We start from the raw sequence: 17,075 nt of genomic DNA on the forward strand, positions 1-17,075 counted from the left end.
AGGGGAGAGGCCGGGAGATACGACAGCCAGAGAATCTCAACGTAGGGACAAAGGAAGGGAAGGCAACTCACATCAAGGGGGCTCAATCAGCTTCAATTATAAGAAAAAAACAAGGGAGAAGCTCATGACTTCTAAACCCTCTGGGCACTAAATTGCTAATACTATAGTAACGGATATAGCTTCCCTTCATGTGTTTTACTGCTAGGAAGCAAGGAGGCACCACAAATGCACCCAGTGTAGAGAAGAAGCAGCGTTGCACAAGAGGAAAGCCCAGGCTCCGTTCACCAGCCGAGCGGGACTTCAGGCACTTTATTTAACTTCTCTGAGCCTCAGTTTCTGCATCTATAAAATGGGAATAAGGATTTCTATGAAAGACGGTTTTGTGAGAATGGGGTGAGACAAGCTAGGTGGAGCTCCGAGCACAGCCCTTGGTACACAGCAAATGATCCCTAAATGCTGCCTAAGAACAGAAAGGCGATCCCCGGGGAGGCAACTGTGACAGTGAAAAGCAGCTGTCTGTCCCCTTCAGGGAAAACTCTTTGATGGCTTCATAAGATTTCTCTTCAAAATGGTCACACACTCTTGTATTTGCTTTGGAAAGTGTTACTCAATGGAACATACATCCTACTTTTGCAAAATTTCTATGATTCTCAAGAAGCCTCCGAAATTACAAGCCTGCAGCTGAGACAAAGGTGACGGCATTAAGAGAACTAAATTATCCTCAAGTCTTCGAACAGCTCCTGGATTCTCATTTCCTTCCTTTGAGTTATTTCTGGTTTCCTTTCAGCTTACATGAGTTGTAAGGTCGAAAGGGCCCTTGAGAAATTACCTTGTCCCCCTCTCCGCCTTAAAATTAAATCGAGGATCTAAAAACCACGGTGGTCATTGTTTAGGGGAAAAAAGTTATCAAGTTAATTAAATTTTGTCAAGCTCGCAGAGGTCAAGAGGGGGCTGATTTGAATGAAATGAGGCCAGTTCTCTTTGAAATCACATTTGGGCCAATAAAACTCCAGACTCCAGAACATCCCTTCCTCAGACCCCCTCACTTCACACTCTCTGCCTCTCAGATTTTATCATCACAAGATTTTAGGCAAGTGTCAACACTCCAAAGAGACTACAGTTATATAGACTGCCCTTGACTGCACTCGGACCATCGTGATCAGAGGCCTGGATAACAAAACACCCTACAGACGGAACCCAGCTCTCATTAAACAAAATTAACCATCAGTACCCAGAACATGTCTGGGTTGAAGAGTAAATTATCTTCCCTCAGTTCAAAAGTGATGGCAAACGAACTTTCTCTGCATGTTCCCAGGCAAGCAACTGCCCAGTAATTTATCTTATTCAGGAAGAACAAAAAAATGTGTGCAACATTGACTATATAAAATCTTAAGTCATTTGCTTTCAGGTTTTTTACTTTTTCCTCAGAAGAGGTCAAGACTGTGACTACTGAATCACTGAGGTCTAAAGATACAGCATTTCACTTTAGATTTATTTAATGAAAAGATCTTAGGACTTGGTCTTCTGGGTGTTGAAGAGAGAAGTCATTTTCTCAAACTTCAAGTCAAACAGTATAGAGGGAGGTTCAAAATATACAGTAATGTGCTGGGAAACCAGCTCTTTGGGGGGAAGAAATCCTGACTTTTTTAGCACTTGCAAAGTTCTCTGGTGTAAATATTCCTAACCGTGGCCAATTTGAAGCTACCAAGGATTGAACAACTGGCTCACAAATTCCTGAAATTTTAACCACTGGCTCTCAGCTCCTACACACCCTGGTGTTAGACAAAGAGGTGACTGGCTGAAGATTTCTTTCATGCCTCCTCTCTTATTTGACAAGTAAACTCAATTGTTAAGCCACTAAACAGTGTGAATTTCATACCATAGGATCACTTTTAAACAGGTTTTAAAGTAGATGTTTCCTCCTAGGTAGTCGTTAAAAATCAGGTTATAAAGGAATGTTTAATGATGCAGAAATGTTTAAAATATTTTTATTAAAAACAATATGACAAGAACAATTCCAAATTTGCATATAAAACAAGGATATACTCCAAAAAGTGAATAATTATTCTAGTTGTGAGATGGCGTGTGGGTTTTATTTTGTTCTTTGTACTACTGTTCTACTTTTCAATTTTTCTACAATGTTCATGTATTTGTAATCAGAGAAAGAACTAAATCCCATGTATATGTATATATATATATATATGTATATATATACATATATATATACACACATATTATATTTTAATATGGTGTTTCAGATTTTTTTCTTTTACATCCATACAATCTTATGGGTAGACTGGCTGGAAGACTAAACCAGATCCACCCTATTTAAACAAGGCTAAATCTTTGTCACTTGTTTTTGGATGCTTTACAGCTTTCAAAGTACCATCATAAGCATTGTCTAATTTATCTGATGCAAGGGAAGCAGGTTATTATACTTCATTTTACAGAAGAGGAAACAGGCTCAAAATGACTAAATGATTTGCCCAAGGTCACATGGCTAATAAAGCAATTAAAGGGGGGACTGCAGCCCAGGATTTCTGCTACCCCCGAGATTTCCCTCAAAATCTCATCACATCGCTCATCAGGGGCCCTTCTCTCAAGAAGTTCCTACTGAACACCCAGACCCATCTCTGCAAGGAGGCACTCTCCTGGTTTTGCCCATTTTAAATTCCAGAAGCCTGACCAGAATCACCAGGGAGGACGCACTCCATTCAGGTATCAATCCTACACAAGCAACCCCCAGAGCAAGCGCTTCAGCTTGGAAGTTTATGAACATAACAGGATAGCTTGCTGAGGACAGCAGAACCCACACACTGGGATGAAAACCATGTACAATGTTCTACACACACGCATTTACAACGATCTGTAAATGTCACGTAACAGGCTCCTGATACTAGCCTCCACAGCTACTCCCTAAAGGACTGGGTAGTGACCTTTCACAGAGATGGCCGAAGAAACAACTTCCGGGTAGATCCTATCTGAAGCCTCTTTGTTGAGTCCTGTGCAGTTTGCACTGGAATGTCCACGTCTAGCTTCAGGACTCTTACTCCTGCTCAGGGGCAGTGCTTTGCCAGGGCTTAGTAACCAGAAACAACAGCGCACAGCATTATTCAGTGATAAGGAACAGAAACAAGAACTCGTTCCTCAGGTCGTAGGTTTTAGTATGTGGCTATATTAAGGCAAGTTTAAAAAAGAAAAATAGCATTCTGATGAGACATCATGCAAAGCCAGAAAAGCCAGGCCACCAGCCTTCGGGGAACAGGTGGCCTCAGGAGAGGCTGGCCCGGAGTGTGGGAAAGGCCCGTCTCCTCCTAAGTGCCACAGAGCAGCACACAGGGAGGATGAAGCAGTCCCACGTGGACCGCTCGAGTAAGCAGTGTGGGAGCCTCAGAGCTCTCTCTCCCATGGTGATGGCAAGGCCATCCCTTCAGTGACATCACAGGCGGAAGCCAGATACGGACTGCGCCTTACAAGGAGATATATATTTTATAAATATATATTATATATATAAATATATATATTTCCTGGGATTTGCTTTTAGATACTTCAGCAAAGACCACGTGATACGAATGTGTGCGAGCTCTCCACCTACACCCCAGGGACGGGTAGTTAACTTCATCTGAAGGACCCTAACTGGAGATAAATTTCCAGGGGTGGCGAATTTGCAGGGAAACACTAATGAAAGGCCCACACTTGGAGAAGCCACCAAAGGCACTTGGGCTGTTTACTTCCCAAACCACAACAGAGGCTTGGTTAGCACTGTGGATATTAGAAATTACTCTTTATTGGTGAAATGGGTAGTTTTCAAGATGTATGGATTAGCTAGAAATTCTGCCCCAGAATGAACAGGGTAAAAGGAATTAGGGAGCCAAACTGCCTACCTCTTTGGAATGGCCCTGAAAGTGACTGTTGGAGAATTCTGTTACCCGTGCAACCAGAAAGTTAGCTGAATCTCGCTGTTAAAATACCCTCCCATCTGTTCTAAATGAACTTCCACGCAAGTGCCACCAAAGCACCTAAAAGGACAGGCCCCTGGGACTTCCTCAAGCTTACTGAGGCAGGATGACTGTTTTGTTGCCAGCAGATGTTGAGAAGAGACCTGGACGGCTCCCTAATTTCAAATTGTTAGAGGCTGCTGACAGATACATCAAAAAAGAACTCAATAATTGTGAATGATCAACGATCGAGTCAATTTGACTTGGGAACTTTTATTTGACGACTTTAAGTCTCCTCAGACATAATCAGGGAAGTTCTCAAACATGCTGAGTACTAACATTATGTGGCCTCATGTCCACTCAAAAGCAGAGATGGCCTGGGGAAACATGGGGTTACCTTGACGGTCCTAAGCTGGACCCTCACACTGCCATGCCCGGTAAATGTGTAGAGTTCATGACGCCAGGATTTCTGAGCTCAGGTAAATAACTGTTTTGGAAAAATCAACTGTAAAGCACTTTGTTTTAATCTTTATTTTCTCCCTCATTATAAAAATAACATGTGCTTACTCTAAGTCTTACATTATAGAAAACTGGAAAACGGAAAACTTCCCCAGAACCCCACCCTCAGAAATGATTACTACTCTTTTTGGTAAATATTCTGCCAGGTTTTTTTGGCATATAGTAGTAAATAAACAGGATCAAGTGGAATTCTACCGCCACTAGAATACATGCTATTCTGCTCTTGTGCAAGGTTTTGAATAGTTCTGACAAATAACTCAACTGACCAGTTTCTCCACAGAGCTGTACGCATTAGTTTTCAGAGGAGATTCAACCACACAGTGGGTGGGAAAACTTCTAAGATTTTCTTACCACTCAATATTAAATATTGTTCAAAGTATTAAAGGTGAAATAAAGTTTAAAAAAAATAAGAAATAAAGAATAACGAATTTGGTACTGAGGAGAAAACCGTTCAGAAAATGATGGCGGTTTATCAAAATAAAAACTACTAAATTTCACTTCCTGGAAGTATCATGACTTTAAAGTTGGAATTTAGGAAACAATCATCTTTTTACCATCAAATATAGCTGGAAAAGTAATTCTACAATTCTTCTCATTTGATCAGTTGATCAGTTCAAGAGAATGTAAAGTACATGACCATTTTGAATTCTTTCAGTTCTAAGTGAAGTAAATTATAACAAGAATTGCTACATATGAAACAACGAAGGACTCCAAAACAGCGAAGGACTCCAGAACGGGAGACTTGGAACAGATTTCAGCTTTTGCAGCTGGTAAAGGGCAATTTTGATTCAACCTCCCAAAGCTTTGTTTGCAATGCTGTCAAAACATCTTCCATCTATTGAATTGAAATAAGAATATTAAAAAAAAATACATGATTAAAATCATACATGGTTAAATATGATTAAAATATTCATCATTAATACAATTTCTTATCATGTTATGCATTACACACAGATATTAAGTATTTAACAGAATTCCATTTAAATAAGACATAAGTTTATTAACAGTAGTTCTCAACCTCTAATCTGTAGCTTTTTTATACGTTCATCACTATCTTGCCTATCTGTGAGAGGATGTTAACATTCAAAAACAAGGCTATTTTTACCGTGAAATATTGATTTAAGAAGATATATTTCTATTTTAATAGTTTTAGAATATATACTGCTTTGATTTTAGTATGAAATGTCTTCTTTATTATTTTTTTGATATAGCTTTAGCTTAATTTGTAGTTTGGCTCCCCCCCAAAATCAAGTTTACTAACAACTGAAATAAATAAGTAAGAATAAAATAAAATAAGCACTCTCTTCCCACGAAAGTGCTAAGGTCAAAACAGAAAACACATTAAGGATTATTCACGGAGGAGCACTTGATCACTGACTGGAAGCTGTTCATACAGAGATACAAAAAGTGCAGAACAAGATTACCTGCTTCAGAGATTTTTCTATTTCAACTCGGCTTTCAAGGTTAAAAAGCTCTTTATCTTCTGACACAATTTGCTTTTCAGAGGACCCTAGAACATAACTGAAGTATAATAACAGTACAGAGTTAAAACATGAAAAGGGAGTAAATATAAAATTTACATGAATAATATTAAGGGAATTCCCTGGTGGTCCAATGGTTAGGGCTCTGCGCTTCCACTGTAGGGGACACAGGTTCGATCCCTGGTCGGGGAACTATGATCCCACATGCAGCACAGCACAGCCATAAGTAAGTAAGTAAATACAAAAAATAATGATATTAAAACTTGAATATGTATATCAAACTATATATTAGTACCAAGTAAACACATAAAACAACTACTTTTGTTAACAGCAACCTACATAGGAAGCTGAACTACATGAAATCATGTTTTTCTCCATAACAGCTTTGTCCGAGAGCCCTACATATTTCCCAATATTATAAGTATTTTGTTACTGGAAATCAACTTGCTCTGTAGTAAGTTGGGTGGCAAAACATTACCACTCATGGTTCAAAATTCTATTTTAAAGTTTTAAAAGATCCTGAAGAAGCCACTGCTTTATATCACTTTTTTTTTTTTTTTAATGTAACTTCTCAGGAACGTGTGCATTTTCAAGTTTGACTTTTAGTATATAATTTGTGTAGTCAACTCTTGATTACCTAGATTTGGGCAACTTCAACAGTTATCCTGTAACTTATGTTTTGCTCCACTCTCTGGGGTGATGAGATGCTGTGGTTTAGAAAATACAAAGAACAGAAAAATTGGCCTGGTAATGGAAGGAAAAGAGGCCCAGCTTTGGTAACAAATAAATCTAAACAGTAGGGAAGGAGGTGCTGGTATTCTCAAAAAAAGAAACTTGATTCTTTTGCATTTCTTTAGTAGAAGTCTTTCATTACATGTTAACGACTTCAATATGTCACTTCTTTTGTCAAATAAGAACAGTCTTCTCTTGGAAACCCAAGATTAAATTGATTAAATTTCTGAAAAATGACATGGGAGGCAAAATTGCAGAAGGCAATTAATATCCTGTTTAGAAAAGAAAAATGAGATGGGGGGAAAAAATTAAACGGTATTGAGTAATTTATAACACTGTAAATAAACATTACAGAGGGCATCCACTTCTAAAACAAACCAGGTTCCTTGTCATTAAAATTATGCCCCAAGAGGTATTCAACTGCTCAGGAAAAAACAGCTTCAATACTATGACCCTCTATGGAGAAATCTTCCACACATTTTCTTTTATACAGATATGCATCACTTTTTTTTTTTTTTTTTTTGCGGTACTCGGGCCTCTCACTGTCGTGGCCTACTCCCGTTTTGGAGCACAGGCTCCGGACACGCAGGCTCAGCGGCCATGGCTCACGGGCCTAGCCGCTCCGTGGCATATGGGATCTTCCCGGACCGGGGCACGAACCCACGTCCCCTGCATCGGCAGGCAGACTCTCAACCACTGCGCCACCAGGGAAGCCCCGATATGCATCACTTTTAAAGTTTCGTACCAACCGTACTTCACGTTGTTTATACCTGTACTCTCCCCCACATAATTTTCACAAATCTTAGTAAAGTTCTCATGGAGATTAAGGGAGCAGTTGTTTGGGCCTGGGTCTTCTATTTAACACCAAAACAGATCTGATCCCTCTCTAGGCAGGCCTACATGCTTTACATCAATGAGCAGTGCTTGCTATACTATTCTCTTGTGTAAGGAATATAAAAAGTTTGCAGATTTTATAATTTTGACCTAAACCTGTCTAGTTTCAAAGAAGGTGGCAAAACTGCAGTCATCAAAGAATAATTAAATGAAAAATTATAATTATAAGAAGAAGAATACTGTTTTAAATTCTTTAAAGAGAAACTCTAAGAAATTCAACCGGAGTGACGAAATACCTCCAGTAATGAAAGTGTAGGCATTGTTTTTTTCTTCTTAAATTGTTCTCCTTTCCTGACACTTAAGGTTTCCTAGGCATCTTTAAAATCTTAAGGGTTACATCTTTTCCAGGATAAGTGAAAATACACTGGGGTCAACTGATTAATTGCTTCCTGTTTTAAAAGGCTAGTGAATTAGAGGGCCATTAAGATATCTGTCATCAGACCCTAATTCACCTAGTCTCCTCACACTTTTTAAGTCTTGAAAAATGCAGGTACTTCCTTGCATCTCTCAAAACAAGCAGACAATTATTTACCACCCTCAAGGAAATAGTTGGACTGTGTATTTCTACTTTTCCAGAACACCAAAGGGACTTCTTTCCTGACCATTTCTGTCCTATTTCTTTATGATATTCTAGGAGACTAAAAACTAGAGGGAAAAACAAAATGGACAAAATATATTGATCCACACAATGGCTTTTAAAAAAAAATCCTATTAAACTAAATTCGATTGTTAAGAAAAACAACATATTTTTACTCTGAAAAATGTGCTCAGTGTTTTCTCCTACAATTTAGAATGACAGATTTTTCCAATAGCAAATAAATCGGGTCCAAACAAAAAATCACTAGCGGGGCTTCCCTGGTGGCGCAGTGGTTGAGAGTCCGCCTGCCGATGCAGGGGACACGGGTTCGTGTCCCGGCCCGGGAAGATCCCACATGCCACGGAGCGGCTGGGCCCGTGAGCCATGGCCGCTGAGCCTGCGCATCCAGAGCCTGTGCTCCACAACGGGAGAGGCCACAACGGTGAGAGGCCCGCGTACCGCAAAAAAAAAAAAAAAAAAAAAAAATCACTAGCTTTACTGTCAGAAGTTACTTAAAAATATATTTTAACCAGTGTTGATTTAGTTTCGATGTTTTCATACCAATTTCTCTGGAAGCAAGTTTCTGAGAATTCATTTATGAGCTATTCATTTATACATCAAACTTACCTTTCAATGGCTTCAACACTGAGACAGAACAAGTCCCTCTTGTAGTCTAGATTCTTGGGTGTGCACCTGTATATGTAGCCGAGGTTGAGTGAACACCCTGCGCAGTACAAAGTCTCCAGGATGCTGCAACGAGAAATGCCACTGCTTTAGCAACTGGTCATAACAAAAATCCCACTGTTGAGATCCATAAACACCTAAACATTGAAGTTGCTAAGTATGTTATTCTGACCCTACTAAGTCATATGTACAAAAAAAGGAAAAAAATGATAGTAAGATGCTTACATCATAAATTTAGACAGTCGCCTCCAGGCGGCATTGCCTTAAGTATCCAGTGACAAAGGGCATGTACAAAAGTGACAAGAAGAGGGTGTACTAAGGTAGTGTTTTCCTAGAATGCAAATGCCTCAGTTCAGTATTAAGAAAAATTAACTAAAATTTTGAAATAAGACAAAAAGATTCTACATGTCCTTTTAATGTTATACTGTCCACCAAGGATCATTAACATTCCGCGGAAGGGATAGGCAAATTTTTTTCTGTAATGATCCAGAGAACAAATATTTTAGGCTCTCAGGCCATACGGTGTCTGTTGCAACTACTTGCCTCTACCACTGTTAGCACAGAAGCTGCCACAGATAATACATAACTGATCTGTGTTCCAATAACAATGTATTTACAAAAACAGGTGCTTGGGGCTTCCCTGGAGGTCCAGTGGTTGAGACTTTGCCTTCCAGTGCAGGGGGTGCGGGTTTGATCCCTGGTGGGGGAACTAAGATCCCACATGCCTCGGGGCCAGAAAGCCAAAACATAAAACAGAAGCAATATTGTAACAAATTCAACAAGGACTTTAAAAATGGTCCACATCAAAAAAAAAAATCTTAAAAATAAAAACAAACAAACCGGTGCTTGGCCCATGGGCCACAGTTTGGCATAAAGGATGGGTTCAGGTGATACAAGTAAACAGGACTTAGAAACACTGGTTCAGAGTGAGAGTCAACTCCCTTTTCAATTCTCTAACAATCCTGATTATATATAAAGAGAAGAAAGTCTCAGTCTGGTGCTAGAATGTCTTTAACCTGCATCTCACAGTTGGAAATCTTTTAACAGTAGGAGAACAGACCTCAGGCTCAGAACCAGCCAGGCAATACTATCTCAGCTAGAATTTAATAACATGTGTTTTCAGTGTAATTATCTTCACAGCTACTTTCCAGTTACAACAAATGACACATTTATGGCAGTAACATAAAGATTCCTTTTTAAATAAATGTAAATAAAAATTAGGAGTCAATTTAATGAAAAATATTAAGTACATGATAGCACAGCTGTTACACGGATATGGCAAAAATGGTAAAGCTGACGTCAAAATGACTAGAGCTGGGAAGTAGAGTACACTCTGCAGGAAACAAAGAGAAATAACAAAGCATCATCCCCGCCCTTACTAATTAGTCCTGCGTCCTGAGTGAAGCTGTAACCTCCTCAGGCCTTGCTTTCTTCATCTACAAAGTAAGAAACGATCTAAGGCTGGGTTTTCCAAATTTTAATCACCAGCATGCCAACAGTACAATTTTTGTTATATCCACATACTACCTGTCCTATTGTGAATTTAATTCTCCTTAAATAGAGTCATTTTTTAAATTAAAATAAACTTCATTTGAATGGGACAATCTAACGTTACTAAAATTAAAAGCCAACATTTTAAAATAAAAATACATATGATCATTAATTTCTGTTTAACTGCTTGTGTACCACTTATTCATATACACCAGTACGACACGTTTCGGGCAACCATACTAGAAGGCAGAGCTTCCCATTCAGTTTGCTGAGGACGCCACTTGCAGCAGATGCGTGGCAGGTATAGCAAGATTCTGACCACTTCAACCACTGCAGTGGCAGCACAGGGCCTGCCAGTGCTGGAGGCCCCATGCTGCTGTTTCTCCAGCCCTGTCTGTTTACCTCAATAGGCCGTATACGTGTGTATGCATGACGTTAGCATTTTCTATGGGTACCACGACGTGAAAAGGGTAGGGAGCATTCATCTAAAGCATCCTTTGGCTTGGAGATTCCATGATACAGATATTTTCCTTTTCTATTTTTATTTTCGATTTTCTTCACAACAAGCGCCAACACCCAAAAAGCGAGTGTCAGAGTGTGCCCCGAGAGGTTTAGAAACTCTTCCATCTCATGTCTAAAGGAGACCACCAGCACTCAAGAATTGGTATATTAGAATGACTGATTTTATACTGATTACCATGAAAAAAGTTTTATCCCAAATCTTACTGCTGATGGTCTCCTTAAAGACTTTTATTTGAAAAATAAACATTTTCTCTAATGTACATATTCACATAGATATAGCCTTACTCACCAACCATTTTCATTTTTACGTTTGGATAGTATCTGTTCCTTATCCACAGAAACATTACAGGAAACACCTAGAAAGAAGAAAGTAACAGTAATTTATCAATGCAGTTTGTTACAATACACATGCAGACATTGAGAGAACTTCTAATTCAACTTTTATTTTAGAACCCAGAAGGCCAGAAAAAAACAAAGGCTTGGGCTTCCCTGGTGGCGTAGTGGTTGGGAGTCCACCTGCCGATGCAGGGGACGTGGGTTCGTGCCCCAGTCCGGGAAGATCCCACATTCCGTGGAGCGGCTGGGCCCGTGGGCCATGGCTGCTGGGCCTGCGCGTCCGGAGCCTGTGCTCCGCAACGGGAGAGGCCACAGCGGTGAGGCCCATGTACCGCAAAAAAAAATAATAATAAAAAAATAAAATAAATAAAAAATAAAATAAAAATAAAGGCTCAAAAGTCACACACACGGGGTAGTTTAAAACTAAATGTACAGGGTCTTCTGGAAAAAAGATAGCAGAATAAGAGTTATTTCCTTCCATTCCCAGAAAACACTGAAATTAACAAAGTGAATAAAATTAGGAAGAAAAAATTCAACTGACAGTAAAATTTGGGACAAATATAACCTCAAATCACGGATTATCAAGAATACCCACCAGACACAGTAAAACTGGGATCAACCCAAGGAATAGGATAAAAGCCTGTGCGTACATCTCCAGATCTCACACGCAGAGCTCGTTTCTCTAGAAGTAACTGAGAGGGTCCTCAGGAGCTCAGCCAAAAACCTTTTAGACCACAACCTGGATAGGGGTCACAGCTAAACCCTAGAAGCAGCAGGAAACATTCCCGTTTCCCAAGTTCAGAACACTAAAGGTGGGGAATCGGGAGCAGAGGGACATGAAGAAAGGACATCAGACCTACAATGGCCAGAACAGACTCTTGATTTCACCTCCTCTACAAGTCTACCTTAACTCAGTAAATTCCACTTCCATCTACCCATCGCTCAAATCAGAAACCAGCATCACCCCTGATTCACTGTCTCCTTACACTTCTCCGCGCACTGACACTCCACAGATAAATCCCGTCAATTCTACCTCACAACCCTCACTCCAGCCCCCAAACCACCTCCACCTCCTCTGCCTGGACGGCTGCACTAGCTCCTCACTGACCTGCCCACTTCCATGCTTATTCTTCTCTTCAGTGCATCCTCCAAAGAAAAGACTGGGTCATATCACTCTCCTGCTTAAACAACAACTCATGCACTAGAATAGATTCTCATTCCATAGAACAGCCTACAAGGCCCTAAATTTTCTGGCCCCTTCCTTCCTCCCTAAATCTTATCTTTAATCTACCATTCGGCCTCGCTAGCCTCAAGGCCTTTGCACTAGCTGCTCCCTGTGCCTGGAAAAAGCAAAGAGCATGACACCAGAACTGAACATGCAGCCAAGTTGACATTCCTGTATAAAGACAACAGAAAGACATTTTCAAGCACCCAAACTCGAAGTTTTCTTGGGGATGGGGAAACCACTGGTGAAGATTAACCAAATAAACAACACAGGAATGAGAAAGCTATTAATAAGCCTTCTCATTATTAATAAGAGTCCTGGACTTGAGAAATAAGTTCACAGAAACATTGTATTAAAGCTAAATGACGATGCTATGGCTACGGAACAGTATGTAAATGTTATAAACCTTGACAAGGTAAAAACAATTAAACTAACTCTAATTGGAGCGGGGAGGGGAATGGAAATTAATCCAACGTTCATTTTCTAATCTTTCACTGGGAGGAAGGGGGGGGAGGGTGTTAAATCAATTTGTCTAAAGCTGATAAAAAAGGATATTTATATATACTTTTTAAATTTTAAAAACTACTGGTACAGACAAACTAAATAACAGAATAGTGTTTTCATAGATAAAACAAAAGCGCCCACGTGATAAAGGAGAGAAAAGACGTAAAAACAGAAAGGATGGTAAAGATTTAGCACCAAACATATCAATATTATTTCTTAAAAATAAATGTCAATGACATTTATGTAAATGACATAAACTCACCTACTAAAAGGAAGAGCTTCTCCTACTGTATCTACATCAACCCAAATACATACATGTTGTTCTAATGGTGGCAACACTGGGAAAAAACCCAGACCTCTGTCAACAGGGGCAGACTGGGCGGATGAACAGCATCTCCATCAAAGATACCACTTACGTGGCACTTCCTATGTCTTCTGAGCACATGACACCCATCAACTCACTTAATCCTCCTATCACTCCATTAAGTATTATCCCCATTTATACAGAGGAAAAAACTGAGGCACAGAGAGACTAAGTAGCTTGCCCAAAAAGACACAGCTAGTAAGTGGCAGGCCAGGATTCAAACCCATGCAGTTGAGGGCTGTCATCTATACTGCCTCTCAGCGGGGATACAACAAGCAGCTATTAAAAACGTGAAGTATATCTATATACACTAATAAGGAAAAATACTCAGAATATACGTGCAGAATAAAAAAGTAAGGATGCTTAACAGTATAAATAATATAATCTCAAGTATGTTTTGAAAAATTTACCTCTTTAGGGAATTCCAAAAAATTTACATATTTAAACACGCTCATACATGCATGGAGAGTATCTGGAAGTATAAATGAGAATAAAGTATGTTGAACTGTGGGGACATGAGAGTGTCAGCATTGGGGGATAAGTCCTTTTCCATTTATTTTAATAGCTGCAAAGGGTTAATCTCAATGAATTGTATGGGAAATGTATGTTCTTAGGCTTTTGTTTAACAACTGAAAGGGACTCAGCAATTATCGTTAATTGCATCCTTAAGGAAAAGAGGTTCCAAAAAGTTTCAGGTTAACAGGTGGACACTGCTGTCCTCCTTTCTTCCCAATATATCCCAGGAAGGAAAACATTCCACAAATGTCAACGAATCAGTGGTGAATTTCTGCCATAAAATATTTACAGAATTCAAACAGAGCATAAATTTCATCTTGAAAACCACAAGTCCAAAAAGAACATACATTTTTACACCAACTCAGAAAAAATATGTGAACCACTCCCCTATACAAATACTATGAAAACAACAAAACCAGGAAACGTTGGGGAAACATAAAGGTTTCAAAAGATACTGGCTCTACCAGTTACCTGTATGTTTACTACATCCTCCTTCCTCTGCAATTTTGATAGGATTGTTGGTGCTTTTATTGCAAGTCTCCTTTAATTTTTTTGATACCATTATGTTCTGTCAACTCTACGGTTGTTAACACTTCAGACGGTAAAGGTGTCCGCTGATACAACTATGAAGACTTGAGAAATCAACCCTGACATCCCCCGAAGGAAGCAGGCAGCTGAAAAGCTTAATGTCCTAAACCATTAACAATACTATTTACTGATTAACAGCCCGCTAATTTCTATGAGGAGTAACACAGAATATCTACACCCTAAATGCTTACAACCTAGTTGGTCATTTTTTTCTAAGTAATGCTCACGACGACACTGATTCATCCACTGCTCTTCCGGGATGGGGGAACCTCAGAAAAGAACCTGTCACTCGTGAGTCCAAGGTGCAGGGATGACTCTCCTCCTCCCCTTTTTCTGGGACAGCTCACCATCTCAGATTTTTCTGCTTGTAAAGACCCTGGGAGGGTCTTCCCTGGTGGCGCAGCGGTTAAGAATCTGCCTGCCAATGCAGGGGACTCGGGTTCGAGCCCTTGTCCGGGAAGATCCCACGTGCCGCGGAGCAACTAAGCCTGTGTGCCACAACCACTGAGCCTGCGCTCTGGAGCCCACAAGCCACAACTACTAACCCATATGCCACAATTACTGAAGACCGCGCACCTACAGCCCGTGCTCCGCAACAAGAGAAGCCACTGCAATGAGAAGCCCGCGCACCGCAACGAAGAGTAGCCCCCGCTCGCCCCAACTAGAGAAAGCCCACGTGCAGCAACGAAAAACCCAACGCGGCCAAAAATAAATAAATAAATTTATTAAAAATAAATAAATAAAAATAAAGACCCTGGGAGGCCCCGAAACACCTCCGCCTCCTCCGGGGCCGCCCAGGTGCGGCACACCCGGGAAGAAGGCGGTCCTAAATCCTAAGCCCCCCCGCCCGAACTGACAGCGCAGCAGGATGCAGTTGGTGTCTTCCTGGCTCGTCACCCAGCTCAGCGAGTCGCCCAGCGGCCGCCGGCAACCAGAGCACAGAAACACCAGAGGCCTGTCCTCCTCCTCCGCCGGCTCCGCAGCCTCCTCGCGCCGCGTCCTTTCCGTGCTGGCCTCCGACGCGTCCCCGCTCACGCAGCTCCACATGCTCGCCCACTTCTGCAGCAGCTGGTGGCGGCTCGAGTCTTCTGAGAGCCGCTTGCCTAAGAGCGAGGAGTTGCTCCACTTGCCCTTGTCGCCACACGCACAGCTAGTAGAGGAGCATCTTTTGCAACAAGCCTGAGACCAAGAACCCGCCATTAGCTACAAATTGCCTGCGCCGCGGAGAGTCACGGGAAAAACGCCGTTGCGCATGCGCGAGGCGGGGCGAGGCGGTGCAGGGTGAGGGAGGAGGGGCGGCAGGCAGCCCGGGAGCGCGCTTGCTCGCGGTGGAGCGGGGCCTGGCGGGGGAGTCACTGCGCCTGCGTCGCGCTTTCCAGCCTTAGGAAATTGAGGCTGCACGAGATCCGCTCGCTAGGCTGCCTGGGGAGAGAGTGCAGCCTCTTACATAGGAGGGGAAGCGTCTTTGAAAAAGTTAGTCCCACCGAACTACATTACCAGCCCCTCACGGAGACCTTGGCAATGGTTACGAAAGAGAATATGCCGCCTATACACCACTCAGAGATAGAGGAGTTGGGGCGCAGTCCTGCTTTCTCCGGCCTCCTCCATGTTTCTGTGGCTACAGCCCCTCAAATTTAGCGTGCCAGAGAGTCACCTGGGAGCTGGATGGGACACAGATTTCTGAGCCCCACTTTGGACTGAAAAAACAATGCACGACTTAAAAGTTGAGAATTATGTTTTATGTGGTGGACTTGCTGAGGATTTCAGTCCAGGAGGCAGCCTGTCAGATAGTTGGGAGGGACTGCTCCAAAGAGGTAAGGAAGGAGCCAGGATACATAGGAGATTTTGGAAAAACAAACAAATCAACAACAACAACAGGTAGTTGGAACATCAGATGATGTTGTCTTTTTAAATTTATTTATTTATTTATTATTTATTTTGGCTGTGCCGGGTCTTAGTTGCAGCACGCGGCACGTGGGATCTTTAGTTGTGGCCTGAGACTGACCTTCATCGTTGTGGCTTTAGTTGTGGCATACGGACTCTTAAGTTGCGGCATGCGAACACTTCGTTGCGGCATGCATGTGGGATCTGGTTCCCTCACCAGGGATCAAACCCGGGCCCCTTGCCCTGGGAGCGTGGAGTCTTACACACTGGACCACGAGGGAAGTCCCAAATGATCACTGTTAATTAAAGAAAACCAGACAACTCAAGTTAATGAAGTTAGCGCTTTTTTGTATATGGGAAGATGCAAGAGTCTGGGCTCATTGAAATCAGGGCTGCTACAGTGGCTGATGGCTTGATAGCCAAAACATCCTTTGTTTACTCATATGGCAGGCACCATTCTTCGTCCACACCCCCTTCACAGATTCTCCATCTATAGGTCAGGGTGGGCCTGAGAATTTGCTTAACAGGCTCCTGGGTGATGCAGATGCTGTCAGTCGGGGCACCTCCACTTTTGGTTGCCACTGCTCTAGTCTGTCTGCCTAACTTCCTTGAGGTGGAGAAAGCAAGGGTTGTTGGGGAGCCACCCTGTCACATGTTCCTTTTATGCATTGTTATTGCTCTAACGAGACCCCGGAAAGCGCCCCAGATCACTCAGGCTAGCACTGCAAGGACAAGCTGGAAAGGTGGGTGTGGGCAGCAATGGTGTCGCTGGAAAGCATGGAAGTGCCTCTGCTGTCTGGATCTGGGAGCCCCTCGCCCC

At 41.7% G+C, this 17,075-nt stretch overlaps 1 protein-coding gene across 1 annotated transcript; it reads right to left on the reverse strand.

Annotated features, from left to right (window-relative positions):
* Nucleotides 1-1,971: 1,971 nt before the first annotated feature.
* On the reverse strand, nucleotides 1,972-15,708 carry MIS18A (MIS18 kinetochore protein A). The gene is made up of 5 exons (XM_032631608.1): nucleotides 15,229-15,708; nucleotides 11,128-11,194; nucleotides 8,769-8,891; nucleotides 5,882-5,978; nucleotides 1,972-5,292 (listed from the first exon to the last, which is right to left on the reverse strand). The coding sequence occupies exons 1-5, from the start codon at nucleotides 15,569-15,571 to the stop codon at nucleotides 5,212-5,214; spliced, it is 711 nt and encodes a 236-aa protein (XP_032487499.1). The 5' UTR covers nucleotides 15,572-15,708; the 3' UTR covers nucleotides 1,972-5,211.
* Between the last annotated feature and the right edge of the window lie 1,367 nt (nucleotides 15,709-17,075).

This window comes from Phocoena sinus, chromosome 4 (assembly GCF_008692025.1).
Source record: "Phocoena sinus isolate mPhoSin1 chromosome 4, mPhoSin1.pri, whole genome shotgun sequence".
Lineage (NCBI taxonomy): Eukaryota > Metazoa > Chordata > Mammalia > Artiodactyla > Phocoenidae > Phocoena > Phocoena sinus.

Bases quoted from the DNA above. Each gene is read 5' to 3' on its own strand.
- MIS18A (XM_032631608.1), bottom strand. From the start codon at position 15,571: ATGGCGGGTTCTTGGTCTCAGGCTTGTTGCAAAAGATGCTCCTCTACT. The intron at 11,195-15,228 runs GTCAGTTCGGGC...TCTTCTTTCTAG, and splicing joins CAACTGCATCCTGCTGCGCT to GTGTTTCCTGTAATGTTTCT. The intron at 5,979-8,768 runs GTAAGTTTGATG...ATTATACTTCAG, and splicing joins AGTGTTGAAGCCATTGAAAG to TTATGTTCTAGGGTCCTCTG.